Consider the following 22376-nt stretch of genomic DNA (forward strand, 5'->3'; position numbering starts at 1 on the left):
TATTTACCCGACAAATAATATACTTGATTGGACTATTTTCAGGGAAATAATGGACTCAGGGATTTTCAGGTATTAATGTCACAATGGTCCTGACATGCGAGCTCATGAAAATAATTCACTTGTGAATATTCGCTGGTTTACAGTATTTCTCAGATTTATGATTTCTTCGTTAGGAAATTTATGGTTGATTCTTTAAGATAGCCTCTCCAGACCATGTAAATCCTTACTGCTCATTTGAACTGATCTATCTTACCTTGAAGCCATCTTTCCTGACAGCAAACATGACCTCAACCATGTACTGGACACGTTTTTCTATCATGGCCTCGTGTAAGATGTTCCGCAGTCGCTCAAATATAGCTGGAAATGAAAACAGTTAAAAAAAAACAATTAACCAATGATTATGTTATCCACCTAGAATAAACTGGAAATAATCATCACAATTCTAAATGACTTTGGGGGTAATTCCTTCAATTATTGGACTCTAAACCAAAGTAATTCTTGAATTTATTGAAATATCAGTAATATTTAAACTCTATGAACAGTAAGCATTGCAGGTAAACTGTGACAATCAACAGACCATTGATTCCCCTTGGTGACACCTCTGTCAGCTTCTGTCCACATTCCTTCAGAAAACCAATAGCGACTTCCACCGAGTCATCAGTCGGGTTCTCCAGCAGAAGGGTCAATATTTCCAGTGCTATCACCTCATGTGCCTGGCAAAGTAAGCATATACTTAAAACACCACAATCTGGACCAAAAGCATGATGACAATGGGAAAGTTTTCTGGTTGACATCAGGACCTTATTTGGAAATATTCTATTTCCTTGTGTGATATAAAGATGTTTTCATGTGCCTGGTGGTTCCATTGTCAAGATTTGACTTAACCCGGATTTGACCTGCATCGCGCATGTCATCAAAGAAGCAGCGTGCTTACCCTTCCGAAACACCTGGTCTTATTCTCCTGGTACATTTTCATCTATATATCTATTTTGCCTTGTTTTATCGATTCTGAGTAGTCTGGATTACAATTCTGGTTTAATGTCACGATGAAATAAAGCAACTTCAGGGGTAGAAGACAGTTTGTTGAATAACATAATGCTAATAGAGATTTACTTTTTAATCATTTTTTAAGTTTTACAGTAAAGTACAATTTCAATGGAAGCATACCAATCCTTCAACCTTCCCTACATTTGGAAGTCTGCGTTATCAAATAGGAATATTGCATAAATCCTAAGCCTTATTTCCATATATTAAAGTAAATTTTTAAATTGCACTGAGCGGCATAAAAATACAATTTTGCAACAATGTATTTGCAACCATTATATAGAAGTTCAGAACCAAGAACTTTGAAATGTTGACAGGTATGGGGAGACACTGGATCCTTTACTTACAACCTGCTGGTTGACCAGATGGGCCAGGAAACGTGTTGTGGACAGACACAGGGACTTGTCATTACGTTTAAATCCTCGACGGAACTGGATCACCACACGGCGAAGCATAAGCTCCCCTATTTGTGGAAACTGTAAAGAAAAATGTTAAGTAGATTAACAGCAATATACAGAATTGATTGCAAACTCGAGAAGAACCACCATAACAAAGAGGAAATCATTCATCAGACAGTTGTGTATATTACTACAGGTGCTACTTCTTAATACCACAAAGATGAATTACTTTTTATTGAAAATAAGAATGTTTTGTTGTCTATCTTTTATACCACAATACCAAAACTTACATATTTTACACATTTATCACCCATCCAAAAGTCCGAGTTTCTGTTTTTATCTTTTCAATTTAAAGTGAATAAATAACTAATTGCATTCCAAAGACATTCTATCGTACTCTGCCTATATATTAAGTATGTAAATTTCTGTCTGATAAATTATCATTTTTAGGATGTTATTATTGTTCATTTGTTGGTATTAATTAGAAGATATATTTTCTATTCATCTAATTAGAACTGACCTTTGTGTTGATTACCGACACCAAAGCTGCATACACATGTGTAAATGTAGGCGAGGATGACTGGGCCTGGAGCACAGACCGACACAACAGGCCCCTGATAAAACAACATTTTTTATCATTATGATCAACGAAAAACTCATGTGGGATATTTTACAAAAATTGCCATGTTAATGTTAAAAAGAACCTGAAGTACAGTAAAAAGCAACTTCACATGTGTTCAATTGAGACATATTTAATCAAGATTCTGAAACACTTTACTAGAACAGCATATTATACAAAATAGTAGCGGCTACTATTTCACATGTGTTCAATTGAAACATGTTCAATCTAGATTCTAAAACACTTTACTAGAACAACATATTATACAAAATAGAAAAGTCTAACACCAATTAAACCACAGAACAGCATCTCTGGCAGTTTCTAACACTAATACTGTAAAATAGGTTAACCCAGTAAGGAAGCTAGTTACAGTGGAATACTGACCTTCCCCGGACTATATTCTCCTGGAACAGTTCTTTGACAATATCTACCAGGTTGGAAACGTTGACTTTGTTGACTAGACCGTTGATGCTCTTCTTCAGTGCCTCCCATGCTATCCTCTGATACTCCAAGCTGAAGGAGATCGGGTATTTTTAGTGCTTGGATTCACTTGAAATATCATGATCAACTATCACAATTTCTCAATGATCAATGACCAATTATTAATCGAACATGAACAGAAAGAGCAATATCTACAAAAACATCCACGGGAATGAGGTAAAAAGCTAAAGACATCATAATTCAAAAAGCATAGAACATATACAATTTTAACATACTGTATAGAGCTTTAACATTATATTTTGCAGCTTATTCCAGATTATTCCATTACTATGAATTTCATTTTTGATTCGATAAATAATTTTACTGAATAAAATGCTTATTTTACCACCTACTTTGCATCTTTCCGTAAATACTCCAATGCAGCAAATTAATTAACTTGTCAAAAACAATTCTTATCACTTCTGAAGATAAAAGTTTCTTAAAACAAAAAGTTAATCTTCCAAGGGAGTCACCTTGCTTTATCTGTTATGGCTGCCTGCATCATACGGAGACGAGCCGGAGGAATGTAGGCACCACCTGTCCTTGTAGTTAAAGTTGAAGCTTTAGGTACAGCAGGTGCAGCTTTCTCAGCACCCTTTTCTTCATCCTTTTTTTCTTCTGGTTTTCCTTCGTTACTGAAAAATTACGAAAAACAGCAGATAAATGACAAGAAATTAAAAACATGTAGTTGCCAATTAATACCAATTTTCCTGAGTTTGAACATTTTTCTCAATTTCTTTTCTTCTAGAATCCCTTAAATAAGTTATTTACCTTCCTTTCTTATCATTAGATGTCTTATCCCTATCTCTACGTTCCTCTCTCCGCCTGTCATCATCTCTCCTCCGATCATCATCCCTCCGACGCCCTTCATTACGTTCATCATCCCTGTAACGACTATCGTAATTACGCCCTCGTCTATCATCTGTCCTTCCTCTATCATCATGTCGACGGTCATCTCTGTAACGATCCCTGTAGTCATCACGACGCCTATCATCACGACGTCTATCATCCTGACGCCTGCCGTCACGTCGGTACCTTCGATCGTCCTCACTACTGCTGTGACGGCCACCCCGCCTCCTCTTTCTGTCTCTACTACTGTCACTGTCATACTCTCCATCCTCTCTGTAAACCAGATAAGTCTTCATTGATAGTTACTCTTAATATTCTAAATACATTATAATGTTATGCTATCATATATTGGCATCTTCAAATTCCAATGTTTTACAACATTTAATATTTTAAGTACTATATACAGGCACATGTCGCTGAAAATATCTTCTTGAAATTTACTGCAGAAAATTCTGAGTCCCAAACTCATTTATATTTGGCAATGCTCTGACTTGAATGTTGATTATTGCACTATGATATTAATTAGGACTTTTTGTTTTTAATTCCTGACATGGAATCCCATATAAGAAAAAAGAATTTCTTAAGATTCCTGCATTAAATTCTTTTCAAATGCAGGGATTTACCCTATGTAAATTCAAACTTATATTACTCCCAAAAAAGACAACAGGACTCTCCTATAAAAACGCCCCTCAAAGGGAAAAATATATTCATATTAATTCCTTTCCTAATATGATGTTGTTACATTCCTGCTCAATGTTTTAATTTGACTTAGAGGGGGTATCAGTAATTGCTAGTTTAGTAATGATCAAATGGATATAGTCTTCTCTGCACATGGAATTTAAACAATTAAAGGGAAGGAAATGCCACCTTGTGTACAAAAGGCCACAAGTTATAGCAGAGTTTGAAGAATGTATTGAATGTTCTGGACAAGTTAACAAAGGTGATTTTACTTGTATCGTGCTTGACGAGATATGCGACGTTAGCGGTGGAAAGGAACTAGCAGTTTATGTTAGAAATGTTTTATTGGTAATGAGAAAATAACTGATAGTGCGGCAGCTAGTATATACTGAAACAGCAGTTATTGTCTTTCTTATAGTATAACAAGGGAGAATGTTGGAAAGGTGTTGGGTCCAGGGACTGATGGAGCCTCGGTCACGACAGGTAGGCTCAATGGACTAGGAGTCTGACTTAAAAGACAGGGGTTTTTTCTCACTGGTTTGAGAAGGGGCCTTTTTGTCTCATTTTGGTAAGAAAATCAATGAATTGGGAAAAAAAATTTAAGGAATAAATGACAAATTTTGGGAATTTGGCTTAAATATGAAATAATTTCAATTGGGAATAGGGCATCCATTAACGGCCCCAAAAAGCCCTCAGAAAAAGGCCTGAAAGAAGAAACCCAAATTTGGCTCTGGTTTACAGTGTTGAACACAGATTTAACTTGGCTGTTTCTCAGGCAGTAAAAGAATATTGTCGTTAATATCACATTCCAATACACAATTTTACATTAATTACTCATGTATGATGGATGTAAGTTGAAGACACTTCAGACTCTGTACCTGAAGTCACACCAGATCAATGAACCCATATCAGTATATAAGATGGTTGTCAGAGAAAGCTTAAATGATTCTTGTTAGAGCTATGATGCAATTCATGTGTCCTTGATGCTGATGATTAAAGTCTAAAAAGCCATTAGGCTTTTCAAGTTCTTGGCAACCAGTCTTTGTTCCTTTTGATGACAGCTCTTTTGATTGATATTTTGATGGTGATTGAAATACTAAGTTTAACTTTTCAAAAGGATTCTGTTAACTTGCCACACATCAAACATAGCGTGCAGTCAACTAAAGAAACTAGAGAATGAAGAATGGGTCAAAGTCAATGAAGTTTTGAAGAGTGGTGGACCAGTGCCTCAACCAGGTCAAAAGTCCAAGTACAAAGACATTTTTATTGTTGATATAATCAACTGAGGCAGAGATTCACAAATTTCAGAGGGCAATACATTAATAAACTGACCAGAAACATTGATGAAAACCTAACATTTTTATGTGTTTAAATTTTTCTGAATCCAAATAATTTAACTACTCCGAAAATGCAAATGATCTTTAGAATCATAGCAATGATTAACTGGCAGAGCTTTGTAACTTTTACCAAAACAAACTTGATATAGACAGCTGCTCAGTTCCTTTAGTAGTCAAGAGGAGGATCTAACAAATAATTTTCCAACATAGCATTTTCCACTCTGACAATTTTTGGTTTATTTTTAATTAACGTCCTATTAACAACCAGGGTCATTTAAGGATGTGTCCAGTTTTGATGGTGGAGGAAAGTCGGAGTACCCGGAGAAAAACCACCAGCCTCCAGAGGTGAAAGACTAGTGTTTAAGTGTAGGGACACCTTAACCACTCGGCCCCTGTGACAACAAATATCAAATTTATCACAGAGTGAACATCATATATAACCAATGAGTAATTGGTCAAATAGAATGCAGCAGTAATGCATATATTATAGTAATTCAGTACAGCCTGGTATACAGGTTAAAGGAAACAGCCACATTACAATACTTTTACTTACCTTCCTCTTCTTCTTGAAATCTATGAGAAAATAAAAAAATAAATCATTAATTTACCAGCAACTAATCAGATATTTCATATTTGACTTGTTCTATATAAAATTGATATAAACAAACTAATTAATTAACCATGACCAGAGGGTGTTTACAGCTAACACTACAGAAGAAAGTGAGCCACTTGCCCAAAGTTAACTGACATGACTGGAGACTTTCTCCTCAAGATTTTAATTCTTTAACAACAGATGATCATGATGACTCTGTTGTCAAGCCTACCTTATGTGCCTCTGGCAGGCCCACTCACCTGTCCCTTGTCTAACATGTTTTTTTATTGTGGGTTTTGACTTTCTGCAAGATGCTGGACTTGAAAAGAATTTAAAAACTGCAGAACACATCTGCGGAAGGATGCTACCAAAAAATGATGCCACAACCGACATGGGCATGTGTAAGACTGCAAAGTTTTGTAAAATTGCATTGCAAAAGTTGCTATTTATACTTCTGCTCTCTAAGCAGTTTTGATAGGCTGAATGAGCTCAAAAGAGTGAACCTAACCAACAAGCACTGAGTTGCAAGATATAAGAAATAGAATTTGACATACCCCAACTGCAGACTTCAGCACAACAGGAGCTTCATCATCAGTGTCTGTGATCTCGCCACTCTCTGGTTCACTGTGGAATTTACTCATATCATGATGAGGTGGTGTGATGGAATGTCGCACTGGAGATTTGGACTTTTTGGCCGTATCTGGTGACTTGGACCTAGACTTTGATTTCTCCCTGGAATGTGACTTTGACCGTGAACGTGCATCGTCGTCATCTTTTTCACGAAGTGGAGATATGGATGTTTCTCTGTCAAGGGATAATTCAACTTTATCCTCCATGTCTGGTGATCTGGACTTTGACCTGCTTGGAGATTGCTTTCTTTCCTGTTGTATTTCTTCATTTTTCCTTTGTGGTGATCTAGACTTTGACCTAGACCTAGATTTTGAATTGGACGATTCCCTTCTCCCTGGAGAGACTTTTTCTTTACCAGTCGAGGATCTTGAATTTGACCTAGACTCTCTCCTGTTCTCTGATGATCCAGACCTAGACCTTGATTCCCTCTTTCCTAACGTTTTTAACTCGTGGTGACCCAGATTTTGACCTTGAAGTTCTCTTATTTCCTTCATCATCTCTTGGTGATCTGGACCTTGATTTACTAGCCGATCTTTCTTTATCTTGTTTTACGGCCTTTTCCTTCACACGAGGAGATGTTGATTTCGATTTGAATTTTTGTGGTGACCTCGAGCGACTGTCTGAATCACTGTCACTATGACTACTTTTACTGCTGTGACTGCTTGATGACGCACTACTAGACGAGCTATCACTGTTTGTACCCTCGCTATCGCTGGATGAGTTGTCTCCCTTATCACTGCTCGGTGTTATACTCTTGCTTCCTCTTTTACTTAAAAGAAAAAAAATGTCACATTATTTTCATGGTAAATTGAAATATTTTTCATTGTATATTGCTTGTTATTTAATGATTTATACTATCTTATTGACAAAGTTTCTCTTTCTAACATGGTATTAAATCTGCTATTGTGACATCATGATGGCAAAATTGAAGACAAGTGATCCAGAAAGAAATTTAAAAAATTCTTCAATCTTTGTAGAGTTTATTTTATATCAGTTCCTATTCAAACATAAACATTATAATTCAACAATAACTGCAGCACAATAACAATTCTGTAATGGAAGAGAAATGATAACTTGAAATAGCACATATAATAACCCAGCTGGGAATCTGACCTACATTGATGATCTCTACAGGGGTGTAAAAATCCACTAGCCCGACGCCCGGGGCTAGTGAATTTCCAGGACGGGCTAGCTGAAAAATTGTGCCTACTAGCCCCGGGCTAGTTGGTCCTTCGCTAGTAGGGGACGACTTATCATCGTTTCCTAAATTAGGAATCTTGTCAAATGCTACATTCTCTAACTGTCGAATCCACGAAAGTAAAAGTAAATTATTTCTTTTGTTCTTGTTGATAACGGTTCGCTAAATTGCGCTCTGTTGTATCGTAGGCTACAGTTGGAAATACCCTTCTACCTTTTTATAGAACAGTGACGCAATGCATCGTACTGTAACGTGATTGGCTACAATCGTATCACTTTCACTGCGGGATAACATACCATGTAATGCGTTAAAATACAGAGACTTCAACAAAATGGAAGTTATTTTTGAATGTTTGTTCAGTAAAGATGATCATTTCATTGATATTTATAATTTTAATCACGACTTGTATCCATTTTTATGTAGTGATAACTGTTACATTAGGAACGCGGTTATGTCGCGATCGTCTGACTCTCAGTATGACACGGTACGAGACGTTTCGCCCAAACACATTGGAATATAAAATGCGAACATAACGTCATATAAAGCCATATAAAAAGATTACAAACGGAATTAATATTGTCTAAAGTTGTGTTGAATAGTGCTGCACTGCAACTGAAAGGTGGTTAGTTTATTGCAATACTAGGTATAATTGTAATCGGTATTATTCAAAAGTTTATGTTAAAAAATCATGGGCTAGAACAAAACCAGTCAGGGCTAGTGAAAAAATATACCCTACTAGCCCAGGGCTAGTGAGTGTGAAATTTTTTTTACACCCCTGTCAGTCTACCTGTTGGACAACAACAGGGAGGGGATTTCTCCTTGCAACAATTAAGTACAACAGGTAGAAGACTGATAACACCTTTGTCAGAAAATAGGACTTTTTATGAACATATTGTTTATCATATACATTGCATGTTGATTATTTCTTAATTAGAGAACATGGATAATTCTGTTCCAGACGATTAATACTATGTTATACCGTACTTTTTAACAGAAAAATTAATTCACAATATTTCTTAACACGGGAAAGGAAGTTGTTCACAGGATTCTTCAAAATTTTAAACCACTACTCCAACATTATTTTAGGATTAATTCCACACATGGTATTCTAAAATGAGATGAAACAGCATTTCATCAACAAAATGAATTCGAAAACGGAATAAATCAGTATATTTTTAAAACGAAGTGGAGTCTTTGTAACATATGGGTTGTCGTACAGTACACTTTCAACAAATAAAAACTTAAGTACTAAATCAAAATATGATTTTTGCACGAAGATAAATGCCATTTTCTATTCACGTCATTACATGTTTGCACCACAAACAGAATATTGCGTATGTTTAACACTATTACGCTGATTTCTGGTAAACCATTTCTTTTCAATACCTCGGCATGTTGCACCAAACAGTTTCCCGAATTCTGAAAACACCGAACCAACGTTGTGTGTAAATGACGAACAGACAGACGAGTCTCGCGAGAGCTTTACGAGATTAGCAAATTGCCACCAATCAAATCGCGGGAAAGGAAAGGTTCGCGCCAAGTTCATTCTTCATTTTGTCAACAGGCTGATCGCTGGGCGAGTAAGCGATACTTTTTTTATTGAGTAAGTATACTTATACTCCGCCGATCTTATGTTATAATCATGCATTTTGGAAATCGATGTTAGTTTAAGCTTTTCTAATTCATTTGACTTTTATAATCAACACGAATTGGTGTTTTTCGTGTTTTTTTATTCCACCTACAGTACGCTTATTCAATAAGTTATTGAATGCTAGGCCTAGACTAATGTGTATATTGTAAACCATACATGGCATAACCTTTAAATTAATGATGTAAACATGATGTGCTTCGATTGACAAAACTTTCTAAAGACATATATTACTAAGTTTAAATTGATTACATATAAATTGGCCAGTTGAATAATAACATAGGATAACGGTATATCTAAGCTCTAACCAAAGTCCGGTGCGCGCGTCACCGCCGAGATTCACTTCAGCCATTATGATCAGAAAGATCAAATAACGTTGTATTGAATATTCTTGAATTATTAATGTACACATTTGTAAGAAAATAAAAGTATCAAGGAAATTTAACATAGTACCATGTTTTACAGGTGTAATATTATGCATGGCTAAAATAAGATAAATCACTAGTCTAATGTAAAAAGAAAAAATAAACATTCCCAAGCTTATGGTTGCAGATTAGGGACCTACTATAATTACTTTCGTGTACTAAGTCTAGAGACTATAATCTTGGCGATTCGTCTCTTACAGAAAGAACATGAAAGGATCGACAATCACAACTTTGTATTATTTTAGGAGAATTATAATTACTCCATGCTTTTTGTGTTTTATGGATTATGTTACTTGTTCCAGAATAAAATATTTATTGAAGATGTCAACCAGGGTTCAACGTAAACTTGAATTCCCTGTGAGGAAATCGACAAGATCACAGACAAAAAAGGATGTGATACCATCCCCCAGTCCATCACTAGCTTCTCCAAAACAACCCAAACAAAGACTGTCTGTAAAACCGAAGCTTGAATCACCAAGGAAACGGATTGGCAGTGATGATGGTAATCTAATACGTTTTTTGTTATTTATCAGTGTAGATTGATAAATAATAATTTGTTGGCATCACTAAACATGTTGAAGAAAACCACCAACTTGTGTATAATACGCAAACTCGCATATTAAATACGTATACCCTAGATGGAGTATGAATTTGTTAATTAAAATCGTCATTATTGCAAAATTTTGGATTAATTAATTATTGAAGTTGCATTAATCAAGGGCAAGAAAAATACTATTCTACTGATGTATATTTATGAAAGCATTGACTAGTATAGAAACTTTATGTTACTCTAGGCCAGAACTATTACATCAAATTTTGGTACATTCCAAAGTGTAAATAATGTTTATGCATATGTGTGGTCTTTCATGACTAAATAAACGGAACTTGTTTTAAAAAAAGTTCAGTTTAAACTTACTTTAAAGTGATACTGACTATTTTTAGTAACAAAACTATACCTAAATAGGTGTATATTAGGTAAGCATGTGTATTATATAAGTTTGTGGTTTTCCCCAATGTGACTAAGAGTAGTATAACAGTATTCAATTAATTTTAAGCAGGATGCAATAAAAGTCTAAAAAGGTTAACTGTAACATGTGCCTCAAAACACTAGTTTTAGTTGAAATTATAGAAGTGAAGTGGAAAATCTACAGCCCAAAACAGATCAACTGTATTTACTATTTATATTATAAAAACAGTAACTATCAACCCTGGGGGCTTTTTTTCTTTTCACAATGATGTACAGATTTTAATCTTATGTCTGAAATAGCCAAGTGAGAAATTATCCAGGGGCAAGTACTTTAATTACATGTCAGCAGGTGTTTGATAAAAGGAATCTTGGACATGTCAAACTTCAGGGGTAATAGATAATGATATCGATCAAAAAACAGTTTCAATAAACTTAATTTACTATTATTAGCTTTAGTTTCATTGGAATTGAATTGCAGATGAAGAAAATGTACAACCAACAGGAATTTCTCCAAGTAAAATGCGGAAAGAAAATCGTCCTACACCACGCAAAGGTGAAACGCCGATATTGGGAGGAAAGTCCAAGACTAAACTTGTCTATAGAGATGAAAATCAAGGTTGGTAATTCATCATACATTGATGTTAATGAGTGTGAGGCAAGAAATTGTTGCTGGTTTTTTTTTCTACATTTGAGAATGATCACGATATGGTAAAAAATAAATATTAAAAAAAAAAAAACATTATGCCTGTCTTTCATAACAAACTATTGAAAATGTTTTGAATTTCAGATGTACCAAGCTCTCCCTTGAAAGATTCCATGAAAGAGGGGAAAAGTCCATCTAAACCTGTTGGACTTTCATCGCCCTTAAAAGTCCAGCCTCTTACTCCCAGGAAAGACAACCAACAAAATATTCTCAATTCACCACTAAAACAAAATTCTGCAACTCCAAGTAAAAGGAGACAACTCAATTTAGGTTCCCCATTGAGGGTGAAGCCTCTTACTCCAAAAAAGGTTGAAGATTCGAACAGAAAATCTACCCCATCTCTAAAACTGAAAAAGCAAGATGGTAAGATTTCTTTTTTTATGATACTGTTAGTTAAGTAAATGTAACTTTCAATTTATTTGCTCAGCAACCTAGATATAATCAGTCGGGCCATAGACTATTTCAACACAATATTGTGCCAGTACTGCTTACCTATCACGATATCTTGTTTCACACTATTTAATAAACTTTTTGAGTGACAAAAGATTAAAAATGTTTTATTCATGAAAACGAATGGCAATATGATTTTGTGACGTGTACATATTTCGATGTTGTGACTAAAGATTGATTTATTGAAAGCGTTAACAGGGCTTTTTTCTTACTGGTTTGGGAAAGGGACTTTTTGACTCATTTTGGGAAGAAAATTGGTGAATTGGGAAATATTTTTTCAAAATTAAACGGCAAGTTTTGGGAATTTGGGTTACATATGAAATAATTTCAATTGGGAATGGGGCCCATTAATGGCCCAAAAGAGCCCCCAGAAAAAGACCTGGTTAAGCCAGAAAGCAACTTGAATATAGCTAAAAGGTCCCGAAAAGTGCTTAGCCTTAGATACATAACTTTCTTACTGGTTCTATCTAATAATCCCTACCCTCTCCTCAGAATAAACACTGTAGTTATGCTTTTCAGGACAATTATATCACAAAGCCAAGCAGTCCTTCCATACTGCAAAGCCTGAAAGACTTGTGGGCAGAGATCAAGAAATGGCAGAAATTTCCTCATTTGTAAAAGGTCATATGACAAAGAAAACAGCAGGCAGCATCTATATATCTGGCGCTCCCGGCACTGGAAAGACTGCTGTCCTTAGTCACATCCTTGACAATGTACAGGTTCGTATTCTGGTGCATTTGTGGGGATTTTTTTTTTTTTTTTTACATGTATTTTTCTTTTCCGAATAATTAATGATAGGAATATTTTTTCTGAAAAACAATACATTTCTAAACATGGCAACTCTTTGACATGTACTTGTAAGTTGTGTTACGGAGGTGAGTGGGGTTGTTGAGTATATTAAACTGATACTTATTCTTTTACATTCAGGCAACGCACAGCTGTAAATCAGTATATCTGAATTGTATGACACTAAAGGATTCTGCGACTGTGTATGGCAAGCTCTACACCGACCTGACTGGCAAATCGCCACCGTCCTCCAAGGATAGACTCCGGGCTGTGGAGAAGCACCTAACAACATCAGGACCAAGCATGTGAGTGTGTCTACATGGATTCTTGTTGAAAACGCATTTGTAAATTACTTCTTTACACATTTTTTGGTGGGAGTTTTGTTATTGCTTGTATAATTAAAATGATGCATATCTTCAGGGGAATCCGACAAAGGTGTTTTTCAGTGGATTTTTTGGGGCCACTATTTCATATTAAGCCAAATTCCCATAAATTTGGAGTTCACTCTCAAAATCTTCCTTCCCAATATTCACTGATTTTCTCGAAATGAGATAAAAAGTGCCCATCCCAAAACCATCGGGGGGAACCCCAAAGGTTACATTATCTGTTTCGTTAGACAGATTTAGACATGATTTCATAAAAGGTATTAAACTTGGTCAATTCCATTAAGATATATATCGAACTGTCTAGAAATAAAACAAGAAAATTCTCTGCTTGGTGCTTGAAATCACAGGCATCTGCTTGAAATTAAATCACCTCTTTCGTTTTTTTACTGTTTGAGACATGGTGAGTCCTGTTGGGTATAGTGATGTTCCGATTAATCGAGTTTGTAGAGTATCACTTGTTTGAGATGTTTGATCAATTAATCAAGTAAGAAATCTGTAAATCGAGTTTCATCAGAAGCGCCCAACATCATGATTTATGAAAATATATTAGCTGGTTTGCATATAAACATAGGAAAATAAAGCTTGACAGTGTCGACAGCACGATTGTGGGAAATGGTTGATGCTTGCATAATACATAATCAAGCATCGCATTAATAATACTTGGGGGATATAAACGTACCGATGACCAAGACTTTGTAAGATCATAAGCGACTAGCGAATTACCAACTATTTAGGATCTTCCCAGTAAACTGACAAGGTGTATTGTGTGGAAACTTTTGGTTTTCATAGAAAACCATGATTAGATAACACGTTGAATATATACTTTAAGTATGATGAAACCTGTTCGCAAAATGTGCAAAAAGCCAATCCTTCAATGGTAAGTCACAGTTCTACTTTCGTTTTCAAAGTATCATATATTACGATAAAAGGGATGGATTAGAGCATTTTACAGCCTAAGCCAAACTTTCCAGTTAGCTTAATACTCATTCTAATGATTCCATTCTTTTGTTTGTTTTTTTCCTTTTTTTTTTCGGTGTAATAAACGAAATATTAAATAGACACACAGGAAGATGGTGTCGGTATAACAGTTTATTAGTAACTTAAATCGTTGTTGCAAGCACTGGGGAATACAAAAATGGCATTTTCCTCGCCCGAAAGGCATTTATTAACATTTTCTTGAAAAATTATCTTCGGGGCGAGGATAATGCCATCAAGTTCGGAAGAATCGCTTTTTATTCAGGAAAATGACATTGTCCTTAAAAAATGCCTCTTGTCCGAGTAAATTGCCATTTTGGTCCGAGGAAATTCCCATTTTCCCGTCACGCCCGAGTGCTGCCAGGATTTACCTGTGCAGCGGCGAGACGGCTAGCTGGCAGCATACGGCCGACCAGCTCGTTATCGACACACGTGTACGATTGACAACGCGGCCGACCACCACTGCATGTCGCGTAATCGGGCTTTACATGGAATGAAATCCTAAAATAAAATAAAAAACTGTAACAACCATGCTATTAATAAACGTATCCGATATTTGCCTTACCTTTCTTATTTTAAATGGCACGGTTCGGTTCACGGTATTTTTTATCTCGCATCACTGTACGCTCATGATTCGGGCCGTCTCCGATTTTCTGGGCGGTAATTTGTATCGCCCATTTAAGTTTGATTTATATAGAAACTTTTCTGGATCCGTGTTCAAAACAGGCGGTTTAAATTCATTTTAAATCGTTTCAGAATCAAAATTGTCGAGGCGAAGTGTTCCCGATCTACTGTCAGGAATCCTGTATTTTGATTGGCTGATGACGACTCACAGATCTAGGTTATTTCCTAACCTGAATAATGTTTCTCGCTGCTGCATTAAAGGCGTATTTTTGCTACAGATCGTACGGCGTACACCAATCATGCTTATCCTGCGTAAATCCCGGAGCCCTCCACACTGGACCCCGACAGGATAAACTAATGGGGCACCCTACAAATGATACGTATCGTACCGTGAGACAAGTATCTACGTATCGTAGCCATCGTGGAGGAAGCGTATCTTTGCAGCACTAGTTACAACCACATGATATTGATAAACATATCTAATATTTGCCTTTTCAAGTCTGATTTGTAAACTACAACGAATTACCACTAAGATGTATTTTACAGCCAAGGGTTCATCTCGTATAGATTGATATTTGTAGGCTGGTTTACAAGGTTTCAAGGTTTTATTGATATCACTCTGACACACTAACGTGTGTAACAAGAGATCACATATATATACATGATAACAATGATACATGGCGTAAAGCTATACAATCTTACTATGTTCTATGCAATAAAAAATTGTGATAATTACAAAGAACTTTAAAGAATTTCAAAATTTTACCGATTAAACACTTGTATCTGAAATTTGTTTGTTTTAGTGTACTACCCATCGACAGCCATGCTCATTTCCGGCAAAAAAACACACTTAATTGATTTTATTTGAGTATAAATACAGATTTAAAATGAAGACATTTTTTAAAAGATTCGCATTGTTTATTCAGATCACTATATCTTAAGGTTGGTTAAAATAAAAAAAAAGAAGATATATTACGAATAGATTATGTGACGTTTTTGATGTTTGTGTAACATTGAAGATAGTAGGTAAAATGACCTCAAAGGCTATTGAGATTGATTCCTTATAATTAGCATTATATTAGAAAGTGCCCAAATGCATTGCTGAAAGTCATAATTACGTAATCTATTATTAGTAGTGGTACTACAAACGTCCGTATTCTGCGCAATATAGAATGCCGATGTATTTATTGCAATGAATTTTGCGGGATTTTTTGTTCGAGTAAACACTAGTGCTTTTTAAGGAGACTGCGTGGCCCTTAAAAGGGCTGTGATGGGTGGGTGGCCTTTTTATGATAATACCTATCTCTGCCTCATCGTCTGGATTGCATTTTCTATACTTTTTGAGAAGGCGAACTCCATCGTTACTGTCAGATGTATGCCGTCCTGCGTCGAATGACATTGGTAGTGTCATGTCTCCAAATCTTCTACTGTAAACTTTGGTTAGTATTTTTTTTAGTAGAGACGCTTTCTTGTTGTAGTGTCGATCGTGACGCGGAAATAATCCGGCCTGAATGAATACAGCGCTGTATGCGGGAAAGTCACATTCGACGTAATGATGTCCAAGTGTTGGTAGCTTTAGTCCGTAATAACGTAAAACCATATTGTTTATAAAGTTACATAACTATAATTCTATTTTTCAATTTGTCATTCTCATTACAAAATTTGAAACGAAAACCATTGAAGCAGATATCTGGACAAGTGAACGTACATGATGGACAGATGAAGAGATTGAAAACAATGGCATACCAAAGTAAGTCCCATAAACTAAATGTAGTAGTGATTTAATGTAGTTTTTAATAAAATATATAAAACATTGATGCTGTGTTGTTTTGTTATATATATATATATATAGACATGTATATGTATGCATGTATAGAAGACCAGTATGCAGTATTTTACCTGTAATATGCCCAACATGTACTTTAATTTGAATTTTCGAATGCAGTGGAACCACGAGAAATCTTCGAGTTATCCGAGTTATCGGGACAGAAAGACAAAAGTGGGTATATTTTAAGACACTGACCATGAATTATATTTATCCTGTAACAATATTAACAACTGTACAAAATCTAGTCATTTGAAGTGAAACAGTGCTTAGCAAACATGGTAGAATTGGCGTTTTATCCGATTTAATAGACAGCACTGACCGGCGACTGTTTCATTTCTAAACGTAGATTAGTTCCGCTTGAGCGAGCGGGTAGATGAATTGTTGACTATCGTGTGTACTGTTATCGGCGACCGCCTTAAATCTCTATAAAAACCGCCCAAGGGGGAGGCAGACAAATCGTCACTATAAAACGGTTGCTTAAGTTATAGTAATTGAATGACTAGACGAGTGTATCACGAGATATTTCGGTGGGCGGTTACGAGTTCGCGTAGCGAACGAGTAACGCCCACCGAAATATCAAGTGTACACGAGTCTAGGACATTCAATAAAATGGCTTGTGTCATGGCCCGTCCATCGGCTGTCATTAAACTTCTAAAAACCAATCAGAATTATCTCGGGTTTCTGAGTGAATTCCCCGCCAAAAGCAATCAACGATCAATTAGGAGTACATTTCCCGCCAAAAACAATATCAGTTACATGTAGTTCAATGCGCACCCAACTTTGTAAGCGGTAAGCAGCAGGATGTCAACCCCTTCAGCTAGCTTAATGGTCAGTTTAAAGTACAGGGATTTCCTTTCATTACAAGGGGATGATTTTGACGACATTGTGTTATCTCAAGCATTCAAGGATATAGAAAACGAAGTGAAAGTTTTTGATGGGATTTCCGACATGTCGCTGACACCTGTCGGGAGTTAACGGGAAGGGGATGCAAAACATATTTAGGAGGACTGGAATACACCAAATTACCAGCAAGAACAGACAATATTACAACCAAGAAGGTAAGTTATTTCTTAAATAAATGAGATAACGGTAAAGATGAAAATCAAATAATTCTTCAAACCCGATTTTAAAAATCATCTATTTGGATGGTACATAGGGACGTCGGGATTAGCACGACACTAAATATTTAGCAAATAATCATACACATTCTGAAATCTCGTTAAAAAAAGGAGTAATCAATGAATAAAAAATATATTGCTCGAAAACCCCAAAACGAGTCCCTGTGCTGTGGCCTTATTGATTCAGCATGAACATGTAGTTTATTTAAATCAATTTGACCTAGATCGATTATGATTTAATGATTTCAAAAGTTACTTGATTTCAAGTAAATTCATTTTTCTATAATGTTTTGTCATTAAAAAACTTGAATTCTATGAGAATATATTAGATTGGTTTTTTTTCGAGATGCGAGTTATGTCTGATATTTCGAGAATCTTTTTTTAAAACCTTTCTAAACCATGTCGAATACGACAACTTGTTAGCCCATCCTACCATGTCTTTATCATAGGATAACATCTAGTAATAACTTGTTTTCCCCCACTGACTTGCAGGTGACCGATGTATTCCGGAGTACTTTGATATGTACAATGATGTATATACAGGAGACTTCTCGGAGGAACCCCCATTTGTTATGGAAGTCAGGTCGTCGGTGTAAACAAACCAAAACAACATGTGAAAGTGAAAGGAAATTACACACAACTTACACTATTGTACAAATGCGGCGAACTGGACAACTGTTACGCGTTATGTTAAATTTGTGAACAGGGAATCGTATACATAATATTTGTAACCAAACATGTTTTTTTTCAAGTTTTAATAACACCTATGTACTACAGACCCTATTCGGCATTGATACAAAAACATCGAGATCGCTGTAAACACTTGCGCTTGACCAGAAAAAAAAAATCAAACGTTACAATGTTTATTTTACTCACCTGTATGTAATTGGGTCTTAAAACGACCAACAGCCACATAATTATTTTAATACCATGATTAATAAAAAAAAAAAAAATGTACGGTTAGGCCACACCAAATTAATCAGTTGTTCGTCGGGAATCCCGCTCCAAAAATATCAAAGTCGAGAAAAAAATAAAAATAATTTTTTCCCGCACCTCCGGAAAAATCGTCAAATCCGGATTTTTTTTTCCGTTTTCCGACTTCTTTTTCCGGTTATTACAACACATTTCGACGCTTGAAACACCGACCCAAACAAGCGTTTCGTTGATACCTGATGCAGAGATGAAAAAAATGGCGGAAAGGCTCCGGCCTAGCACGAGGATAGTTACTCCAATAACATTAGAGGTTTACACGACAGGAAACTTTTGACAGGCTGTCATGTAACGATATCAACCAATGTAGTCAGGTGGAATAAGACCTCATATACGTATAGGAGTAGAGGATAGTCTGCTGTAAATTCTTGGAATAGTATGGGTATTTTTATAGTAAGTGTACAGAGGGGGTCGGGTGCACTAATGTAAATACAGCGATCGAAGCGGAGAACAATGAAACGTTTTATGACCTTTTTATCCGCAGTATTAACTACCACCTTGGTTTAAACAGTATTTTATTATCAATGGTATATACAATACATGGGTCATTATATACAATAATTGGAAACTACCACCTTGGAAATTTTTTGTAATGTGGTAATTAACAATCAAAGTATTTATTTTATTTTGAAGAATGATATTTTTTGTTAAATAAGGTCAGTACCTATGTGATATTTTTTTTATTTGTATTCCATAATAATAATGTGAAAATGTGGAATTATTTTATTCCAATTTCATCATTTCACAGTTGTCCTCTTAGTATTAGGGCTATTCCATTAAAATATCTAAATGACCCCAGGATTCCAAAACAATTCACCTCTGTCCATGGTTAGATTTTGCTCCAATTACTTCTGTGTATTAAAATTAATTAAATAAATTCTTTGGGTGGTACCCCTAAAACAAACTGGACTCCTGGGGTAGGGTAGATGTTTTACTGGAAAAGCCCTTAGTTTTACTGTTAAATACAAGTCAATTATATTTGATAGATGCTGAATTCCCAGCCATATACAGTTTAATGATTGTGTTTCTAATATGCCAATTTTCTGTTGTTTTATATGGTATTATTATTTTTGTTCCAGATAATTATATATGATATAGTGATTTTGTTTTTTCTGTGCCAATTTTCTTTTGTTTTATACATTATTTTCTATTATACCGGTATTTGTTCCATATAAATGAGAGAACTGTGTTAAGTTTGATTTGATCAAGTAGATCAGGTATTAAATTGTTGTTGGATTTTACATACAATTGTTTAGTTATTTGTGTATGAAATCACTTCATGATATACATGTACTTGAATTGATCACAAATAGACACAAACATCTGTTCAATATGGTATTCAGTTTATTTCCAACATTTAATGGAAAAAAAATAATGGAAAAAAATATCGCTCGCACATCATTTGAACGCTTCGCCTCTTGAAATCTCTAAATGGAAATTTTTTGCTAGAAAAAAAAATTTCGCTCGCTCGCCCCAATTTTTTTTACCAGTTTCCCGAAGAACAACTGATTAATTTGGTGTGGCCTTATTACAATGTTCAAGCCCAGATAGGCTTAGATAATCTGATCACTTGTGTATTAATCCGTCACAGCGCCACCTAGGAAGGGCGATCACACGTAACGGTAAAACCAAAATCCGGCACATGCTGGCTTGTTACGAACAATGAAAGACTGGATGTTTATTTTACCTTCCGGTCAGTGCAAAGTTTTCTAAGAGATTAATAGCCATTCTACTCACCTGTGGATACACTGGTCAGTAAACAAAAGATTGATAATTACGTATACACACGCAAATGGCCAGTTTGACACGAATTACCGTAAGCTGTTCACGGCTCGGTACACCAGGTAAATTTTTAGACACGACCAACTGGTCATAATTGTGGGGGTAATTAACGTTAATTAGTGGTCGTCGGGACTGCACAAGGTGGTCGTAATACGGAATAGCGGGGTGGTCGTAATAGTGAAGCGACCAATACAAAGATATAGAGAGAAAAAATCGGGACTGAAAAAAAAGTGCCCGTAATAGCGGGGTGGTCGTAAGGTGAGGTTTCACTGTATATATAGAGGACACGGTCTTCAGCTTTATTTTTCTGTGATCGGATTGACATGAGGACACTGAAGTTTAATAATTACATTAAATAGAACTTACCTTGACTTTTTGCATAGACAAATTGGAAATGATTGTATGCCTTGAAGTTTTTGTTTCATTAAAGTTGAAATAAAGGAAATAAACTAATGGTTCTGTGAGTTTTTGACTGTATACGTTGCTGTATACCTTCGGTAGCCAATAACATCCAAATTTGGGGAGTTAGTGTACACTTTGATGTACAACAACTTCCTAGTATGTGAAGTAATTGGACAACTAAGCTCCGCCTCTTAACTGGGTATTGGGATTTATTGTACACGCAACTTCACAGGAAAAATAGGTAGACCATGATACACACTTACTGTTCATAAAACTGATAATACTGATTTATACTTTTTGTGTTGACAATCAGGGTAAGTTCATGCAAGGCCCAGTATCGTTTCTTTATTATAACAAAATTATTAACGCAAATCCATATAAAAGGATATTTAAACTTTAATTTAAACCTTTTAGTTATAGGCTGTAATAATTTGAATAATGATTTAATTAAACATTGAAATAACTTCCCTATAATGAAATCTGCATAAATGGTTATATCTGCATTGCTAACTTCACTTTGAAATATCTTTTTTTTTTCTTCAAATTTTGGCTAAGAAAAACATCATTAAAAACTTACTGAAATCAATGCTGTAAATAGACCCCTGTGGATAACCTATTTAATTGAAATGCAGAGTGACCTCACCAGGTGTTCCGATTGACACACCTGATGACCAATTTTCACTTATGCCTCCGGGTATAGAAGAAGTGGTGGTAGGCCGATCTTCACGACTCTGTGCACAAATATAATAAAGTGTAGTCTCTAATCCAACTTGTAGCTCTAGTCTGCCTTAGTTTGTTGCCAATACCAATAGTCTTTTTTTTGTCTATCAAACATGGTCTTTTTTCGTTTATTTTATCAGTCATTTTATCAATAGAGTTTTAAACAATAATAATGTTCATTGATTTAAAGGAAAGTTATTAGTTTAAAAGATCCACATGACCCATAACGTGAACAGGTTACTTTGATTCATAATAAAAAAGATAAGATTCCGTTTTCAGAAAATGCAGATGTCAATTAACAAATGCTGCATGCATTGTACAGTATATTACTCTCCGATTGGACAGCTAGTATATACTATTCACGACTGTCTAGGTCCAAGCTCATTTAATTTATTGACGTTTTAAGCATTTATTTTAAACATTTACAGATTTCAGATTTTATTGATCACTATGAAATCACACATTTCTTACTTCCAATTTTAATCCGGAAGATTTTCAACAACGTGGAGAGAAGTTCGGGTCAGTCATCCGTGTCGACAACTGATCAGCTTGCCCGCTTACACATTGTCAAAGCAACCGCTGCGAGGTCTTGGCCCCAGGCATTTACCTGTGCAGCTCAGTTTTTGTAACGGTACTTTGTTTTTCACTACTTCGATTTTAATGAACGGATTATAGACTGGCCCTGTTTTTGTTTCAAACCTTAAGCAACTGATAACTAGGGTATCAACAAATGCTATTCCGTAGTTA

General features: G+C 35.6%; 2 protein-coding genes and 1 long non-coding RNA gene across 3 annotated transcripts in view; 2 read left to right on the forward strand and 1 right to left on the reverse strand.

Moving 5' to 3' along the window:
* LOC117317246 (pre-mRNA-splicing factor CWC22 homolog) overlaps positions 1-9300 on the reverse strand; it is a 26994-nt gene extending 17694 nt beyond the window's left edge. The window contains exons 1-10 of the mRNA XM_033871975.1: positions 9212-9300; positions 6552-7396; positions 5959-5978; positions 3313-3663; positions 3015-3176; positions 2446-2574; positions 1963-2056; positions 1392-1520; positions 578-713; positions 254-357 (exon numbers count right to left, since the gene is read on the reverse strand). Of these exons, the coding sequence (XP_033727866.1) occupies positions 254-357; positions 578-713; positions 1392-1520; positions 1963-2056; positions 2446-2574; positions 3015-3176; positions 3313-3663; positions 5959-5978; positions 6552-7124 (1698 nt within the window). The 5' untranslated portion in view covers positions 7125-7396; positions 9212-9300. The remainder of the gene's footprint in view (positions 1-253; positions 358-577; positions 714-1391; positions 1521-1962; positions 2057-2445; positions 2575-3014; positions 3177-3312; positions 3664-5958; positions 5979-6551; positions 7397-9211) is intronic.
* Positions 8277-22376, forward strand: part of LOC117318051 (cell division control protein 6 homolog) — a 26502-nt gene continuing 12402 nt past the window's right edge. The window contains exons 1-7 of the mRNA XM_033873053.1: positions 8277-8309; positions 9286-9428; positions 10201-10400; positions 11344-11481; positions 11653-11931; positions 12538-12737; positions 12946-13109. Coding sequence (XP_033728944.1) covers positions 8277-8309; positions 9286-9428; positions 10201-10400; positions 11344-11481; positions 11653-11931; positions 12538-12737; positions 12946-13109 — 1157 coding nt within the window. The remainder of the gene's footprint in view (positions 8310-9285; positions 9429-10200; positions 10401-11343; positions 11482-11652; positions 11932-12537; positions 12738-12945; positions 13110-22376) is intronic.
* LOC117317601 lies at positions 17402-18698 on the forward strand. Its single transcript, XR_004530209.1, has 2 exons — positions 17402-17675; positions 18228-18698. It is a non-coding gene; the product is annotated as an uncharacterized LOC117317601 (long non-coding RNA).

Source organism: Pecten maximus, chromosome 19 (genome assembly GCF_902652985.1).
Source record: "Pecten maximus chromosome 19, xPecMax1.1, whole genome shotgun sequence".
Taxonomy (NCBI): domain Eukaryota; kingdom Metazoa; phylum Mollusca; class Bivalvia; order Pectinida; family Pectinidae; genus Pecten; species Pecten maximus.